The sequence below is a fragment of the Ochotona princeps genome, unplaced genomic scaffold (genome assembly GCF_030435755.1).
Source record: "Ochotona princeps isolate mOchPri1 unplaced genomic scaffold, mOchPri1.hap1 HAP1_SCAFFOLD_971, whole genome shotgun sequence".
Lineage (NCBI taxonomy): Eukaryota > Metazoa > Chordata > Mammalia > Lagomorpha > Ochotonidae > Ochotona > Ochotona princeps.
In genome coordinates, this window is record NW_026700765.1 from 49,679 (window position 1) to 65,420 (window position 15,742).

The 15,742-nt window shown below is 69.1% G+C and overlaps 3 protein-coding genes across 3 annotated transcripts; 2 read left to right on the top strand and 1 right to left on the bottom strand.

Moving 5' to 3' along the window:
* The first annotated feature begins 116 nt into the window (after positions 1 to 116).
* On the top strand, positions 117 to 5,711 carry FAM83H (family with sequence similarity 83 member H). The gene is made up of 5 exons (XM_058659871.1): positions 117 to 264; positions 1,850 to 2,311; positions 2,503 to 2,667; positions 2,747 to 2,871; positions 2,953 to 5,711. Exons 2-5 carry the CDS (start codon positions 1,865 to 1,867, stop codon positions 5,684 to 5,686), a joined length of 3,471 nt encoding a protein of 1,156 aa, XP_058515854.1. The 5' UTR covers positions 117 to 264; positions 1,850 to 1,864; the 3' UTR covers positions 5,687 to 5,711.
* Positions 5,712 to 6,802: 1,091 nt separating this feature from the next.
* Positions 6,803 to 11,277, bottom strand: MAPK15 (mitogen-activated protein kinase 15). The gene is made up of 13 exons (XM_012925649.2): positions 11,156 to 11,277; positions 10,501 to 10,599; positions 10,216 to 10,245; positions 10,045 to 10,135; positions 9,056 to 9,186; positions 8,818 to 8,981; positions 8,577 to 8,716; positions 8,154 to 8,211; positions 7,810 to 7,947; positions 7,632 to 7,737; positions 7,400 to 7,553; positions 7,220 to 7,311; positions 6,803 to 7,144 (listed from the first exon to the last, which is right to left on the bottom strand). The coding sequence occupies exons 1-13, from the start codon at positions 11,222 to 11,224 to the stop codon at positions 6,809 to 6,811; spliced, it is 1,608 nt and encodes a 535-aa protein (XP_012781103.2). The 5' UTR covers positions 11,225 to 11,277; the 3' UTR covers positions 6,803 to 6,808.
* Positions 11,278 to 13,266: 1,989 nt separating this feature from the next.
* CCDC166 (coiled-coil domain containing 166) lies at positions 13,267 to 14,823 on the top strand. The gene is made up of 2 exons (XM_004580871.2): positions 13,267 to 13,774; positions 13,855 to 14,823. Exons 1-2 carry the CDS (start codon positions 13,334 to 13,336, stop codon positions 14,821 to 14,823), a joined length of 1,410 nt encoding a protein of 469 aa, XP_004580928.2. The 5' UTR covers positions 13,267 to 13,333.
* The last annotated feature ends 919 nt before the right edge of the window (positions 14,824 to 15,742 follow it).

Here is a 15,742-nt window from a genome sequence, read left to right on the forward strand (position 1 = left end):
GGCCGGGGGTCGCCTGGGGCCGGGGGCGCGGGCGGCCGCGCGGCTGGCGCAGGAATGCGGGCGCGTCGCGGGTGGGGCCGCCCCGCCCCCAGGTGCTGCCCGGGCAGGCAGGAGGCAGGAGCGGCGGGCGGGGCGGGGGCGGGCGCGTGAATCAGGCCGGGCGGGCCGCGCAGGGAGTGGCTGCCGGACCGACCGGACCGCGAGGCCGCTGGGCGGCGGTCGGCTGCTGCTGCCCCTGCGCCGAGACCCCGCACACCTGGCCAGGTAGGGGCCCCTCCCTCGGCTCGCGCGGGGTGTGCCGGCGGGGGGCGGCCTTCGGGCCCGGAGTCCCCCGCCGAGGCCGGGCCTGGGGGGACCAGGGGCCAGCGGGGGACCGGGCGGCGGCCTCGAGGGACAAGGGCCCGGTGGGGACCGGGGAGCGCGGGGGAGCGCGGGGCCGGCGAGGTGCGGGCCGTGGGGCGGACGCGCGCCCCCCCACCTGGTGGAGAGGGGCCCCCCGCTGGGGCCTGGGTAGGGGGCCGGGAATGCCCCGCCCTGGCCCCCATTGAGGCCCCCATTGAGGCCCCCTGCTGCTCGCGCTCTCACCCCTGGGTAGGAGTGGGCAGGCAGGGCACCTGGCCGCGCCGACACGGCTTCCTGGGCACGCCGACCCATGGAGTCTTGCGGTGCGCGTCCCGCGAGGTGAACTCGTCCACTTCCGGCCCTCGAACCCCACCCCACCTCCCTGCGCCGGCAGGGCCGCACCCTCAGCTCCCCCTTTTTACTTTGTGTCAAGAGCTGGGGAGTTTTCTCGCAAGATTCTCAGCCCTGTTGCCACCGGCGGGCAGTCCTAGGGCCTGAGACGCCGGGGCGAGGCCGCCTCGAGGCAGGGGTCAGCAGCCGTGCCGAGTCAGGAGTCAGGGGTCTCCGAGTCAGGGTCGGGGTGCGATGTGGCCCCTCCCGCACTTGGGGTCCGCATGGGGCCCTTGGAGGGGAGCAGGCTGGGGTGGGAGGTACAGCTCTGCCACGTGCAGCCTTGGGCGTGACCTGTTGCCCCCTTCCCTGAGTCAGGACAGGCAGGGTGTCAGCCCTGGAGGTGCTGGGCAGGGCTCGCCGGACCCCCTGGGGTCTGACCCTGGGGTCCCACCCCAAGCGGCTCCTGCTGCACCCATGTCCAGCATGGCCTGCTCACAAGGAAGTGCCCCAACAGCTTCCGGGACTATTGGATTGGACCCAAGGGTTCCCTGGGGGCAGCCCCCAGTCCCCCCATCTCCATGCTGCCCTGTGATTGCGGTGCCTGCGGCTGTCCAGGCTAACAGGCAGATGTGGGGTAAGCCTCTGCTGGCAGTGCCAGCAGCCAGTCCCCACCTGGTGTCCCAGGCCAGCTCACCTCTGGCACACCTCAGCCCTGCGGGCAGGGGGGTCCTCCAGGCCTAGAGGAGCTGTGTGGCAGGAGTGGGCAGAGGCCAGCGGGCATGTGGTAGCACAGTGGTCAGTGCCCTGGTGAGAGTTGCCAGGGCCCACCTTGGGGAGGGGGTAGGGCTCACCGTGAGCGCCAAGGCTACGGGCAAACACAGCTTCATCCTGGGTGGAGCCGGATGACGACGACTTGGGTGAAAGCACACACTGCCCCAGGGCCCGGCAGGGGTGGAGGCCGGGCCCAACTGCAGGAGGGCAGGGCGGCTAGGGGCAGGGTGAAGACCCTAGGAAGAGGGACAAGGCTGGGGGGTGCTGTGGGAGGGGCTTGGGGCTGCATGCTGCCCAGCCGGCCCTCCCAGCCTCTGTACTGCGCAGGTGCTGGCCCCTGGCTCGCCAGCGAGGAGGCCTGAGCGTGCTGGTGGGCGCCTAACTTGTGTCCCTGCCTCCGCAGGCCCCCGGCCCTAACATGGCGCGTCGCTCCCAGAGTTCCTCCCAGGGGGACAACCCGCTGGCCCCGGGGTACCTGCCGCCACACTACAAAGAATACTACCGCCTGGCAGTGGATGCGCTGGCCGAGGGCGGGCCGGAAGCCTACAACCGCTTCTTGGCTGCAGAGGGGGCCCCCGACTTCCTGTGCCCTGAAGAACTGGACCACGTGAGCCGCCACCTGCGCCCCCCACAGCACGTGGCCCGAGACCCCCCTGAGGGCAGCCCTCCCGACATGGACATGGACGGCTCCTCGGGCACCTACTGGCCTGTGAACTCAGACCAGGCCGTGCCCGAGCTGGACCTGGGCTGGCCCCTGACCTTCGGCTACCAGGGCACTGAGGTGACCACGCTCGTGCAGCCGCCACCACCGGACAATCCCAGCATCAAGGACGAGGTCCGCAGGATGATCCGCTCGGCCCAGCAGGTGTGTGGCCGGGGGGACGGGGCCAGCGGGGGCAGCCCTGGCAGCAGGGGCTGGGGCACGGAGGGCGCCCGCTGGCCAGGCTGACATCTGCCGGCAACCACTCCTGGCCCCAGGGCTGTGGGTGGTTGGGCCGGGAGGGCACGTGGGCTGACACAGCCCGGGAATTGGCTGTGGGTCCTGACCGCCCTCAGGTGGTGGCTGTGGTGATGGACATGTTCACGGACGTGGACCTGCTGAGCGAGGTGCTGGAAGCCGCAGCCCGCCGCGTGCCCGTCTACATCCTGCTGGACGAGATGAACGCACAGCACTTTCTGGACATGGCGGAGAAGTGTCGCGTCAACCTGCACCACGTGGACGTGAGTTGGGGACAGGGAGCTGAGCAGGTGGCCAGTAGGGAAGACCCGGCCCGCGCCTTGACCTCTGCTCTCGCCCCAGTTCCTGCGTGTGCGCACCGTGGCCGGCCCTACCTACTACTGCCGCACGGGGAAGTCCTTCCAGGGACACGTGAAGGAGAAGTTCCTGCTGGTGGACTGCGCCGTGGTGATGAGTGGCAGCTACAGGTGCACGGGGCGTGGCCGGGCAGCCCCAGCCCCGCCCTCCCCTCGCCCGCCCCCTCCAACAGTCCGCCCCTTCTCCCGCAGCTTCATGTGGTCCTTCGAGAAGCTCCACCGCAGCCTGGCACACGTTTTCCAGGGCGAGCTAGTGTCCAGCTTCGACGAGGAGTTCCGCATCCTCTTTGCGCAGTCCGAGCCGCTGGTGCCGTCAGCCGGGGCGCTGGCCCGTATGGACGCCTACGCCCTGGCCCCCTACGCCGGGGCCGGGCCCCTGGTGGGCGTCCCCGGGCTCGGAGCCCCCACCCCCTTCTCTTTCCCTAAGCGCGCGCACCTCCTGTTCCCGCCGCCCCGCGACGAGGGCCTGGGCTTCCCCTCCTTCCTGGACCCTGACCGGCATTTCCTGTCGCCGTTCCGGCGGGAGGAGCCCAGGATGCCCGGGGGAGTCCTGGAGCCACACGCGGGGCTGCGGCCGGGCGCCGAGCTGGGCGGCCCGCGGGGCTTCTTCCAGGCGCGGCAGCTGGAGGTGGACGCCTTCAAGCGGCACAGCTTTGCCGACGGTGCGGCCCTGGAGAGCTTCGCGGCAGCGAGGCAGGTGTCGCGGCAGACCTACCTGAGCCATGGAGACGACTTCCGCTTCCAGACCAGCCACTTCCAGCGAGACCAGCTCTACCAGCAGCACTACCAGTGGGACCCGCAGCTGGCGCCCACGCGCCCGCAGGGCCTCTTCGAGAAGCTTCGCGCAGGCCGCCCAGGCTTCGCCGACCACGAGGACCCGGCGCTGGGTGCAGGACCGCGCTTCCCAGAGCTCGGCCTGGACACGCACCAGCGGCTGGAGTACGTGCCGTCCAGCGCCTCCCGGGAAGTCCGCCATGGCTCTGACCCAGCCTTGGGGCAGGGCCCGCGTGGCCTGGACCCCGGCGGGGCCCCACGCCCCAATCTGAGCCAGCGGTTCCAGTGTCAGGCCTCAGCCAAGCAGGGCCCGGAGACCCCTGCCGCCGAGGACGACCCGGAGCGCAGGGCCGGGCCCGAGGGGCGCGCTGGCCTGCGGCGCTGGCGTCTGGCCTCGTACCTCAGCGGCTGCCACAGCGACGGCGCCGGGGAGGAGGGCCTCCCTGCGCCCATGGACGTGGAGGACTACGACGACGACGTGCTGGCGCCCGGCGCCCGAGACGCGCTCCCGCCCTCTTTCCGCTTGCCCACAGCCTTGGTGCCCAAGGGCCTGGCGCCCGGCGGTGGCAGCGCCCCTGGCGAGCAGGCGGAGCGCGAAGGCCCTGAAGAGGCGCTGGCCAAGCAGGACTCCTTCCGCTCGCGCCTGAACCCGCTCATCCAGCGCAGCTCCAGGCTGCGCTCCTCGCTCATCTTCGCCACGCAGGCCGAGGGCGCCGGCGGGGCCGCCGAGAAGGTGCAGGTGCAGCACAAGGAGCAGACGGTCAGCGAGAGCCTGGGGCCCGGCGGCGAGGCCGTGCGCTCGGCCGCCTCGGCCAAAGTGGCCGAGCTTCTGGAGAAGTACAAGGGCCCTGCCCGTGACGTGGGCGGGGCAGGGGCCACTGTCGCCATCTCCAGCCACAGCAAGGCGGTGGTGTCCCAGGCGTGGCGGGAAGAGGCGGCCGCCCCCGGGGGCGCAGGGGGCGAGCGGCGCAGCCTGGAGAGCTGCTTGCTCGACCTGCGCGACTCTTTTGCACAGCGGCTGCACCAGGAGGCGGAGCGGCAGCCGGGTGCTGCGGCGGCCACGGCCACGCAGCTGCTGGACACACTGGGTCGCGGGGGTGCGGACCGCCTCCCCTCCCGCTTCCTGCCTGCCCAGGGCCGTTCCACCTCCCCGCCGCTGGAGGGGCCCACACGGCAGCAGCAGCTGCCCCCCACGGAGCCCAGAGCGAGCCCCACGGTGGCCTACCCCGAGCGGAAGGGCAGCCCCACCCGGAGAGGCAGCCCGACCGCCGGGCTCAATGAGCCCAAGGCGAGCCCCACCTCCCCCTGTCCGGAGCGTAGCCCCGTGCCACCTGTGCCCGAGCGCCGGGGCAGCCCTGTGCCACCCGTGCCTGAACGCAGGGGTAGCCTCACCTTTACCTTCCCCGGGGAGACCCTAAAGCCCGCGCCCGCAGAGGAGGCAGCAGGCGGCCCCATCGAAGCTCTGCGCAAGAGTTCCCTGCGCCTCAGGCAGCTGCTGAGCCCCAAGGGCGGTGACCCGCGACGCGCAGAGGACGAGGGTGGAGGCTTCCCTGTGCCGCAGGAGAATGGGCAGCCTGAGAGCCCGCAGCGGCCCTCCCTGGGCAGGGGTGACAGCACTGAGGCCACGGCCAGCGAGGAGAAGGGCTCGCGCACACGCATGGCTTCGGCCTCGGCCACGGCCAACGCCTTGTATAGCAGCAACCTGCGTGATGACACCAAGGCCATCCTGGAGCAGATCAGCTCCCACGGGCAGAAGCACCGCACACCTGCCCTGCCGGGCCCTGGCGTGTCCCGCAGCAGCCCTGAGCTCAGCCGGCCTACCGCCACGGTCGCGGTGGCCACCGCCAGTGGCCTGGCCCCAGACATGTCCGACAAGGACAAATGCTCGGCCATCTTCCGCTCAGACAGCCTGGGGGCGCAGGGCCGGCTGAGCCGCACGCTGCCCGCCAGCGCCGAGGAACGCGACCGCCTGCTGCGCCGCATGGAGAGCATGCGCAAGGAGAAACGCGTCTACAGCCGCTTCGAAGTGTTCTGCAGGAAGGAGGAGGCGGGCGGCCCGGCGGCGGGGGACGGCCCGGTGGACGACGCCAGGGACAGCAAGGTGGGCAAGTTTATGCCCAAGATCCTGGGTACGCTGAAAGGCAAGAAGTGACGTGCCCGGGCATGGCGTCCCAGCCAGGGCTGCGTGTGGGAGAGGACTCCTCATAGCCAGTGCCTTCCCCCACCCCGGGGCTGCCTCAGGGACCCCCTCCCCATCCCACCGGGCTGACCTGCTCAGGATTCCTCCTCATCGCCCCAGCGCTGGGGGCTCCTCCTCCCCCCCCCCCAGCTGCCAGTGTCTGTAGGCAGCTCACTCCCCTCAGATGCCCCTCATAGGGACAGCAGAGTTGGAGCTGGCGGTGCCTGCTTGGCTGTGGTGGATGTTGGGGGCGCAATAAAGGTGACCTGGACAGCTGACTGCAGCCTGGCCTCGTGATGCGGCCCTGGCCTGGCCATCAGACCCATCCTCGCCCTGCCCCCATGTATGTAAGAGAGGTTGGCCATCTGCTGGCCATGATGCTTCGAGCCGCACCAGAGCCTGGACAGTCCCTGGCCATGTGGACTCGGGCTGGGCTCCGAGCCGGGGCACAGGTGCCCACTCTGGGCCTTCCTCCAGTGGTGGTCACAGATGGCCTCAGCAGGTGCCCTGACACTGGGCAAGCTGGATGGCTCCCATCCGCCTTGCTGACTCAGTGCAGGTTGGCATCCGGAGCAGCCAGGGTCAGCCCTGTGGCCCAGGGTGAGGCCCAGGGCCGCCCCACCCAGCCTCCAAGACGCTGCCCATCTGCTGCTGACGCAGCAACCTTTGACCTGTGACCATTCCAGGATCCGCAGGAAGAGAAGCACTGAGCCAGCCTACCTTGGCACCTGCTGGCAGGGTACCCTGCCCCCTCTGCCCTCAATGGCAGGGCCCGCATGCCAGTCTCCACCTGGGTCGATGGCGTCTGGAGACCAACGGAACAGCAGAGTGGTGCTGTGTGCTCCCGGACCCATCCCTTCTCCTCTCGAGCTCAGATCACACACGGGGCCAGGACCCTGCAGAGGCTCCAGGCTGTGCATGGAGGTCCCAGGGGACGCTGGGCTCACAAGCCTGGGCACCATGGGCTCTGAGGGGAGCCCCAGAATACACGCACGGAGGGCAAGGCGGTACAGGGCACGGGTGGGTAGCACTTTATTGGAGGGCGGAGTGGGGTTGGGCTGGGCCCCTCTTCCCACAGAGAGGCCGCGGAGGCGGCTAGGCGCGCGGCCCCGGGAGCAGGGGCAGGCGGGCCAGTGCCGAGCCGCAGACGGTCCCGTAGGCCTGGGAGTAGCCTCCGAGCGCGGCCCGGGCGGCGCCCTGCACCCCCTGCGAGGCGGCCGAGCCAAACTGTTTCCGTCCCGGCCGAGGCTCGGCAGCCTCGCGGAGAGGCACCTGGGCGCACAGAGGTGGCTGTGGGCGGGCCGGGGGAGAGCGCCGAGGGCCCCGGCTGCTGGCCCGCGTCCGGTAGTCACGGAGCAGAACGCGGTTAGCCGCCTGGGCTGTGGCCTCCGAGGTCAGGGAGGGCGCCGGTGCCCCCGCGCCTGGCCTCACCTGGAAGGCGCAACCGCGGCGTCACCGAAGGCGCGGCTGGGAGGCGCCGCCCGAGTTCTCCGCCCCGCCACTTACCCCTGCCGGGGCAGAAGGCACCTCCGGTGGCCGATGCGCCCTCGCTGGGGCTGGGAGTTGCAGTCGGGGGGCCGGGCGCCGCCCGGGGACTTCTGGGGGAGCGGGTAGAGCCGTGCGTCAATCTGGTGCCTCGCCGTCCCGCGGCCCCGCACCGCGGGAACCTGGGGCGGCAGCACGCACCGCGCTCGCCGTCATGGCGGCAGCCTCCCTGAAGCCGGGGTGCGGGCTCCTGCGCAGGCCGGGCCCGCGAGGCCCTGCGCTCTGTCCCCGGCGGCGTGCAGCCCGAGCCCTCGGGTGTCCGGCCGCTTCCGCGGTGTCTGCGCTGCAGTAGCATCTGCGGGAGGAGGGACGCTCAGTGCGGGTGGGGGTGCGGGAGGCGGTCACGCCCGCGAGGTGCTCCGCACGGGGGCACCTGGTAGAGACGGTCGCGGTACTCCGCCGCTGAGAGCTGGAGCTGTCCGGGTGCTGGCAGCCGGACGGCCGCCTCTCGCGTCCACTCCTGGCCGGGGCAGTGGAACCTGCACGGGACGGGAAAGGCAGGCCAGGGGTGCGGGGGCCTGTGGCCATCAGCCCGCCGCTCTGCACCGCACCTCTGCACGTAGGGGTGCCGCAGGGCCTGCGCAGCGCTCAGTCGCTTGTCCGGAGCGAACACCAACAGCCGCTGCAGGAGATCCAGCGCTTGCGCGGGAGTGTCCGGCGGTAGGAGGGCGTGCAGCTCCTGCCGAGGTCTGGGGCGGCCACCTGCGTGTTCTCTCAGGGCGCCCAAGTTGGGCCCGCCCCACTTCCCAGGCTGGGTGGATCCCGAGAACCCGGGCCGGGCAGGGGGGCTCCGATTTTCCTGGCACACACTCCGGGCTGGGGGCTGAGGCCAGAAGAGCAGGGCGGCCCTCGGCTGGCACAGGCCAACACCAGCCACCCTCAGTGCCCCACTCACCGGGCGCCCAGGTGATGTAGAACCAATGAGCTGTAGCTGGAGCCTAGAGCCAGCAGGTCTGAGGGGGAGAAGGGGGAGAAGGGGGAGAAGGGGGAGAAGGGACTGGCAGCCCCTCAGATGCTTAGGACCCCAGGGAAGTCTGGAGACCCTCACCCTGGCCACCAGCACCCCCACCTGCTGAGCCTATGGGGGCAACAGAAAGCAGGCACAGCGGGCCAGGGTGGCCCTCCCCACCCCCATCCTAAGGGCCCCGGCCCCAGCACAGGCTCACCAGCCTCACTGGGTGGTAGAGGCCAGGGTGGCCCTCCCTCCGCAACCCAGGGGCCCCGGCCCCAGCACAGGCTCACCAGCCTCACTGGGTGGTAGAGGCCAGGGTGGCCCTCCCTCCGCAACCCAGGGGCCCCGGCCCCAGCACAGGCTCACCAGCCTCACTGGGCAGTGGAATAGCCTGCAGGATGAGTTCCAGCTGGTGCAGCGTGGACGTGCCCGGGAACAGGGGCCTCCCCCGCAGCATCTCGCCCAGGATGCAGCCCAGGCTCCACATATCCACCCCCGGGGTGTACCTGGACAGGAGGGCATGGGCAGGGGCCCTGGCAAGGTCAGGCCAGTGCACATGCGCATGCCTGCACAGGGGCCCAAGGGACTGGGGGAAGGCGGGGGTTACCAGGGCGAGGAGAGCAGCACCTCCGGGGCACGGTACCAGCGTGTGGCCACGTACTCTGTCAGGGCCTGGCCTCCAGACCCCTCGGCCTCACCACCAAGGGGCCGGGCCAGGCCGAAGTCACAGAGCTTCACTAGACAGTTGGCGTCCAGCAGGACATTGGACGGCTGCAAGGAGGAGGCGGCTACTGGGTGTGCTGGGCACAGAGAGGGCGGGCTGGGGCAGTTGCATAGGCTCCAACCTTCTGGTCACGATGGATGACGTGGCTGGCGTGGATGGACTGGGTGGCCCGCAGCAGCTGGTAGAAGATGTAGCGTTTGTGGGCATCCTGCAGCAATGAGCCCTTGGCGATCACGGTGCCCAGGTCTATGTCTGAGGAGGCCCCAGCACCGGTCAGCAGTGTTGGGAGCCAGAGACTGTGGGCAGGGGACTCAGAGAATGGGCAGGTGTGTCCCTATGGGGGAGTGGGCAGGTGTGTCCCTATGGGGGAGTGGGCAGGTGTGTCCTAGAGGAAGTGGGCAGGTGTGTCCCTATGGGGGAGTGGGCAGGTGTATCCTGGGGGAAATGGGCAGGTGTGTCCTAGGGGGAGTGGGCAGGTGTGTCCTGGGGGGAGTGGGCAGGTGTGTCCTAGAGGAAGTGGGCAGGTGTGTCCCTATGGGGGAGTGGGCAGGTGTATCCTGGGGGAAATGGGCAGGTGTGTCCTAGGGGGAGTGGGCAGGTGTGTCCTGGGGGGAGTGGGCAGGTGTGTCCTAGGGGGAGTGGGCAGGTGTGTCCTGGGGGGAGTGGGCATGTGTGTCCCTATGGGAGGGTAGGCAGGTGTGTCCCTATGGGGGAGTGGGCAGGTGTGTCTCAATGGGGGGGAGTGGGCAGGTGTGTCCTGGGGGGAGTGGGAGGTGTGTCTCAATGGGGGGAGTGGGCAGATGTGTCTCAGTGGGGGGGAGTGGGCAGGTGTGTCTCAATGGGGGGGAGTGGGCAGGTGTGTTCCTATGGGGGAGTGGGCAGGTGTGTCCTGGGGGGAGGGTGGGCAGATGTGTCTCAATGGGGGGGAGTGGGCATTTGTGTCCCTATGGGAGTGTGGGCAGGTGTGTCCTGGGGGGAGTGGGAGGTGTGTCTCAATGGGGGGGAGTGGGCAGGTGTGTCCTGGTGGAGCAGGCTGGGTTTGGGCAGCCAAGGTGATCACTGTTTGCAGGCCCACAGGACAATGATGACAACGGATGCATGGCCTCTCACCCATGGATTCGAACACCAGGTAGATGTCCCGGTCATTCTGTGCTCGGATCACGTCCAGGAGGCGGATAATGTTGGGATGGCCTTCAAACTCCTGGGAAGAGTCAGCTCCTGCTGGACGGGCACTCGGGCTCCAACTTCCCCCTCTGCCCCCAGGGGGCCCGGGTCACAGACCTGAAGAAGCATGATCTCCCGGAACGTCCTCTGGAAGAAGCAGAAGCAAGAGTGAGTAAAGGGGACAGGTACAATAGGAAGACATGTGTGCGACAGTACATGGGCAGGTGTGAGAGGAGGGGAGGTGTGAGAGGGGAGATGTGAGAGGAGGAGGGGAGGTGTGAGAGGAGGGGAGGTGTGAGAGGTGGAGGCCCCAGGACAGCTGCAGCCCCGGGTCCGTGGTCTGACCGCCTCCCTTGGCTCAAGGCACTCAGCACTCCTGCCCCACCCCTACCCACCACCTACCTGCGCGTCCATCTTATCCCTGAAGGCATCGAAGATCTTCTTGATGGCCACCACCTCGCCTGTCCTGCGGTCCACTGCTCTCCACACGATGCCATAGGCCTGGGGAGCGCATGGGGCTAGGGCATGGGCCTGCTGCTGCCCACGCACCCTGTCCACCCACCCTGCTCCCTGCATCCTAGGGAGGCCCCAGCAAGCCTGTGCTGGGGAGGCCCTTCACACCCTTCCCCGCTCCGCGTCAGAGGCAGGTGGGCCGGGCGCTTAGGCTGGCCCCTGGAAGCAGGGTGGCGGGCGTGGGGACCAGGAGCCATCACCCCCACGAGGGAACTGAGGCCCAAGGGGCTCGGGGCACAGGCTGTGGGGCTCAGGGCCCAGGCCGCAGGATTCGGGACACAGGCTGCGGGGCTCAGGACACAGGCCCCGAGACTCAGGGCACAGTCCGCGGGGCTCAGGGCACAGTCCGCGGGGCTCAGGGCACAGGCCATGGGGCTCAGGGCACAGGCTGTGGGGCTCAGGACACAGGCCGCGGAGCTCAGGGCACAGTCCGCGGGGCTCAGGGCACAGGCCATGGGGCTCAGGGCACAGGCTGCGGGGCTCAGGGTCCGGCGCCGCCCGCAGTCCGCAGCAGCAGGTCCGCTGGGCCCTCCCTGGCGCTCACCCCTTTTCCTAGTCGTCGCTTGATGCGGAATCGCTGAGCTACGAGAGAGTCCACCTCGGCGGCGCACATGGCGGCTCGACTGTTGCATCGCGTTGCCCGGCGACCCGAGAGCACAGCCTGTGGTGCGCCTGCGCCCCGGTGGCCCAGCCCCTCCCGGCCGTGTCTGCGGTCGCTCCTTGGAGCGGGGCGCGGCACCCCGAGGTGCTGCGCGCGGGGGCTGCCCGATCGGGGAAGGGGACTGGGGCTGGAGACGCAGGCGCCCGGCGGCTCAGGGCGGGCCAGCCCGGGGAGCGGCCTTAGAGCCCTTGCAGCTGCTTGGAGCAAGAGGCCTGGGACAAACCCGGCTCTCTAAAGCCACGTCTTTGAGGGTAAGGCGGAGCAGAAGGACTTGGAAAATCCTCAAGTAAGCCGGCCCTGGGGCGGCCTGGGGCGAGGAGGCGGCAGTGTGGGCAGCGGGAGCCCTGCTCCTTCATCTGCTTGCTGTCAGCCTCCACCTTGGAAGCTGGAAACGGGGAGGCCCCAGAAGGGCAGGAAGGAGTGCAGAGGTCAGAAGAAGGCAGACGTGAAGAGCCAAATGGCCAGCAAAGGGGCGGCTGGCGCTCTGAGTAAAGCGAATGAGACCCGGGCATGTGGCTGGCACCAAGGACAGCAGTGTCCCCTTGACACAGCGGTAACTATGGTCCCAGGCAGCCACTCCTCCCCACGCACCCGACACGGGGATGGGCGCCCACTGGGACGGGCAGTGAGGGTGCCAGGCTGAGCGCACCTGTGTTGGACATGTATGGAGGGCTGGGCCTGAGCAGACCAGGAGAGCCACACACTGCAGCTAGACCCACGCTGGGGCAGCCGCAGGGAGCAGGGGTGACCCTGGACACTGCCCGCTGTCAGGTGCTGGGCTTTGTCCTGGCTGGGGCGGGCCCTCCAAGGTGCACAGAGCGTGGGGCTGGAGCTGTGTGTGAATCTGGCATCCCAGTCCAGGAGTTGCCTCGGCAGAGGAAGGGCTGTGGCACGGGCCACGTGGTGACCTTGGCCCTGGTGTGCAGGGATGGGCAGTAGGCCTTGGAGGGGCTGAGGGAGAGACACAGTGGCCTTTCCCCAGTGGCTCCCCAGAGCCTGCAAGGAGCTGGGGGCCACTCCTCCACTCACGGCACATCTGTGTTTGCCTTTCCTCAAGCGTGTTACTTGGTGTCAGTTTATTTGAAAGCCAGACAGGGAGTGAGTGTGCAGCGCAGCAATGGGGTCACAGCCCACAGCAGCCCAGGCTGCACGTCCCTGGGGCCCCCGTGTGGGCATCAGGGACCAGCACCTTGAGCCATCTCTGCTGCCTCCCAGGTGCCCCCCAGCTGCAGCCCAGCCTGGGCGCCCGCCGCCCACCCCCGGAAGTCGTCGTGTAGACACGGACAGGCAGAGGCTGCTTGGGGAAGGCCTTTCAAGGCTAAAGTTTGCGACCTTTTATTTTTGTTCACAAGCTGAACTTGTGCAACGAGCGGGGCAGGGATGCCTCAACCGCGCTGTCCAGCAGGCTGCTTCCAACGCAAACCTTCCCACCAGGACCAATCTTCCCATCTGCCCATGCTCTGGCAGCCAGGCACAGCCTGCGGGGGGAACAGCTACCGAGGAGGGTCGCAGAGACTGGGGGTTCCAGGCTCACCCCACCTGTGCACCCCCCTGTCCCTCTCAGCTTCTGGTCCTGAAGGTTACAGTAAACTGACAGTAGCCGGACCCCCGAGCAGCCCCTCACTGTACAGCCACTCGGGATGTTGGGATGAGTGTCAGGGCTGGGCCAGGGACCCCTGGATGACCTGGCCCCACCACTCACAAGAACCTAGCCGTCTACAGGAAAGCTAGGAATCCTGGGCGAGCAGAAGCTGCGGGGAGACACTGCCGGGCATGTGGGTGTCCCGCGTGTTCGGGGCACTAAGGAGTTGCCGAACGACGGGGTGGGGGTGGGGTGCCGAGGGTGCCGAGTTCCGTCTCCACGGAGACTTGCAGAGGAACAAACAGGTGGGGCGGACAAGGCCCCAAGGGATCCTGTGAGTGAATGTTGGCGACACGGCCCCTGACCCCGGAGACCCTATAATTCTGAATCGCATCCAGCGTCCCTTGACCTGAGCTATCCCGGCCGGGGAGGCGCAGGAGTGGCCTTGTCACGCAGCCTAGGGCCCCTGCCCCGGTCCCATGGCTCCCAAGAAGAAGCGCGGGCCGAGCACGGGGCGTCGGCTGGGCCCGGTGGGCGAAGGCGGCGAGCCACAGCTGTCAGAGCGCGCGCAGTATCTGCAACGTGAATACTCGCTGCTCTCGGAGCAGCTGGAGGCCTGCGAACAGCGCGTGGACCACGTGCTGCAGGAGAACGCCCTCCTGGACCGTGAAGCGCTGCGCCTGCGCGAAGAAAATCGACTGTATGCCAGTTATGTCAGTGCACGTGCGCAGCGCTGCGCCAATGCCATCGTGCGCCTGGAGGAGCAGAACCGCGTCGACCTGGCACAGGTGCACTGGCAGCGCGCCGAGCTGGCATCGCTGTACCAGGGGCGCGAGGACGGGGTGCGCACACAGCTGCTGGACATGCAGGAGCGCGCGGCGCAGATGGCGCAGCAGGTGCAGGAGCTGCAGCCCTACAAGGCCAGTGAAGGCGCGCCCGCAGGCGGGGCGGGCAGGGTAGAGGCCGGGCATGCGGGGCGCTGACCTGTGCCCCGTGACAGGAGCTGCAGCTAGAGCAGCTGGCGCGGATCCGGGCCCTGGAGCGCGAACTGCTGCACATGCGGGTGGAGCACACGCAGGTGCTGCACCGGGTCAAACGGCGCTTCCTGGAGGACAAGGCGGGGCTGGAGCGCGAGGCGCGGCAGCGCGTGCAGTCCCTGACCCGGCGCGCCGAGCGGGAGGCGGCGCGCGCGCTCGTGGGGCACACGCAGTTGCTCAAGGCGGACAACGGGCGCCTGCGGCAGGAGCTGCTGCGGCTGCTGCAACGGGCCCAGCTGCTGCACGACATGCGGCGCCAGCTGCTCGAGCAGCGTGCACAGCTGCGGCGCGAGCACAAGGACACGTGCAACCTGGTGGACATGCACGGCTGGCTGCGCAGGGGGCCCGAGGGGCCCCCACTCTGGCAGCCAACCCCCCAGGTCTCGCGCCCTGGCGCCCTCACGACCCGCAAAGGCCCGTCGTGCGCGGCCTCCCGGGCCCCGTCTGTGGTCGCATCGCACCCTGAGGACCAAGCTGGGACTCAGTCACGCGCGGTGTCCCAGGCCCGGTCCCCGGCGCCGTCACGCCAGGCCTCCCGAGACCCATCTGTGGCCCCATTGCGCCCACGGACCCTGTCCCACTCGGCCTCCCGGGACCAGTCCCTGACGTTGTCGCACCCACGGACACTGTCCCACTCAGCCTCCAGAGCCCCGTCCATGACTCCGTCGCTCGCGGTGCCCCGGGTCCCGTCCACGACTCCGTCGCACATCAGCTCCCGGACCCCGTCCCTGATGCGGCCGCAGGACGACTTGAACTTGTCTTCTGGCTCCTCCTCACTGCGGGTAGTCCTGCCGGACGTGTTCCCTGCCGTCAAGTCCAGTCTCAAGCTGTCCCTAGGCCTGTCCGGCGAGCCGGAGCTTCACAGCGCACACTCAGTGGACACCCTGGCCTCTGAAGGCACGGCCGAAGCCCCCGCCTCTGGGGAAGGCTGAGGTGCCAGAGGGCCCGGCAAGCAGGGAGCCGGCAGAAACTGGTCTGCACGCTGCGGCCCTCAATAAAGCCAAGGTCTCCACGCGCTCCTGCACGGGTCTGGCCACTGTGTAGCATTCCCTACGGCTGTGTCGCTCCGCCCAACCCGGGCCTTGGCGTGGAGTCGGTTCCACAGGCGCCGGTGCGCAGAGGGGGCGGGGTGTGGACAGGGCCGGGCCAACTGAAGCTGGTAGCCAGGAGTACCACTGGGTCTCCCCTGTAGGCGCAGGGACCCAGTGACTGGGCCATCCTCCGCTGCCCTCCCAGGTGTACCGGCACGGTGCTGGAATGGGGGCGGAGCGGCAGGACTCCAACCGAGGTTCATGGCGGGTGCTGCTTCACAGGGCAGCCCTGATCATTTTAAATTCCGGTATTATTTTTTGACTTGGAGAAGTTTTGAGAACGGTACAGGGCACCTCCCTCCTGACCCCAGCCCCTCGGGTCCCTGCAGCCACCTGAGGTGGCCCTTGGGCTCACCAGGCCGTGCTGGACAGGCCATGCCCAAGTGGGGTGCTGCCTCCCACGCCCACACTGCCGCCTGACCCGGCCTCCTTGGGGCCGTGCCCTCGCTAGGTGGGTCAGGAGAGCGTAGAGTTGTGGGTATGACCCTCCGCGCACAGCCAGTGAGCAGTCAGCTGAGGCACTGGGGCAGAAGGGGGCCGTGGGGGAGTGAGCAGGCCTAGGCCAGCCTCTGACTTTCAGATGAATTGATGCCTCTCGCAGACCACAGCACGGGGTCTGATATGTGCCACGTTTGGTGAGAGCAGCTGCTCCATGAAGTGGCCCTGCAGACAGGGTTAGGCAGAGAGCGGGATGTAGGAAAAGTCAGGGCGCAGGGTCACTGGCATGGTAGCGCAGCAGCTGTGAACCCCGCAGTGACCC

Coding starts and splice junctions, on each gene's coding strand:
- FAM83H (XM_058659871.1), top strand. CDS start 1,865: ATGGCGCGTCGCTCCCAGAGTTCCTCCCAGGGGGACAACCCGCTGGCC. Junction 2,312..2,502: donor TGATCCGCTCGGCCCAGCAG/GTGTGTGGCCGG, acceptor GACCGCCCTCAG/GTGGTGGCTGTGGTGATGGA. Junction 2,872..2,952: donor GTGATGAGTGGCAGCTACAG/GTGCACGGGGCG, acceptor CTTCTCCCGCAG/CTTCATGTGGTCCTTCGAGA.
- MAPK15 (XM_012925649.2), bottom strand. CDS start 11,224: ATGTGCGCCGCCGAGGTGGACTCTCTCGTAGCTCAGCGATTCCGCATC. Junction 9,187..10,044: donor CCTGGTGTTCGAATCCATGG/GTGAGAGGCCAT, acceptor GGGCCTCCTCAG/ACATAGACCTGGGCACCGTG. Junction 7,145..7,219: donor TGCCTTCTGCCCCGGCAGGG/GTAAGTGGCGGG, acceptor TGCGCCTTCCAG/GTGAGGCCAGGCGCGGGGGC.
- CCDC166 (XM_004580871.2), top strand. CDS start 13,334: ATGGCTCCCAAGAAGAAGCGCGGGCCGAGCACGGGGCGTCGGCTGGGC. Junction 13,775..13,854: donor AGGAGCTGCAGCCCTACAAG/GCCAGTGAAGGC, acceptor GCCCCGTGACAG/GAGCTGCAGCTAGAGCAGCT.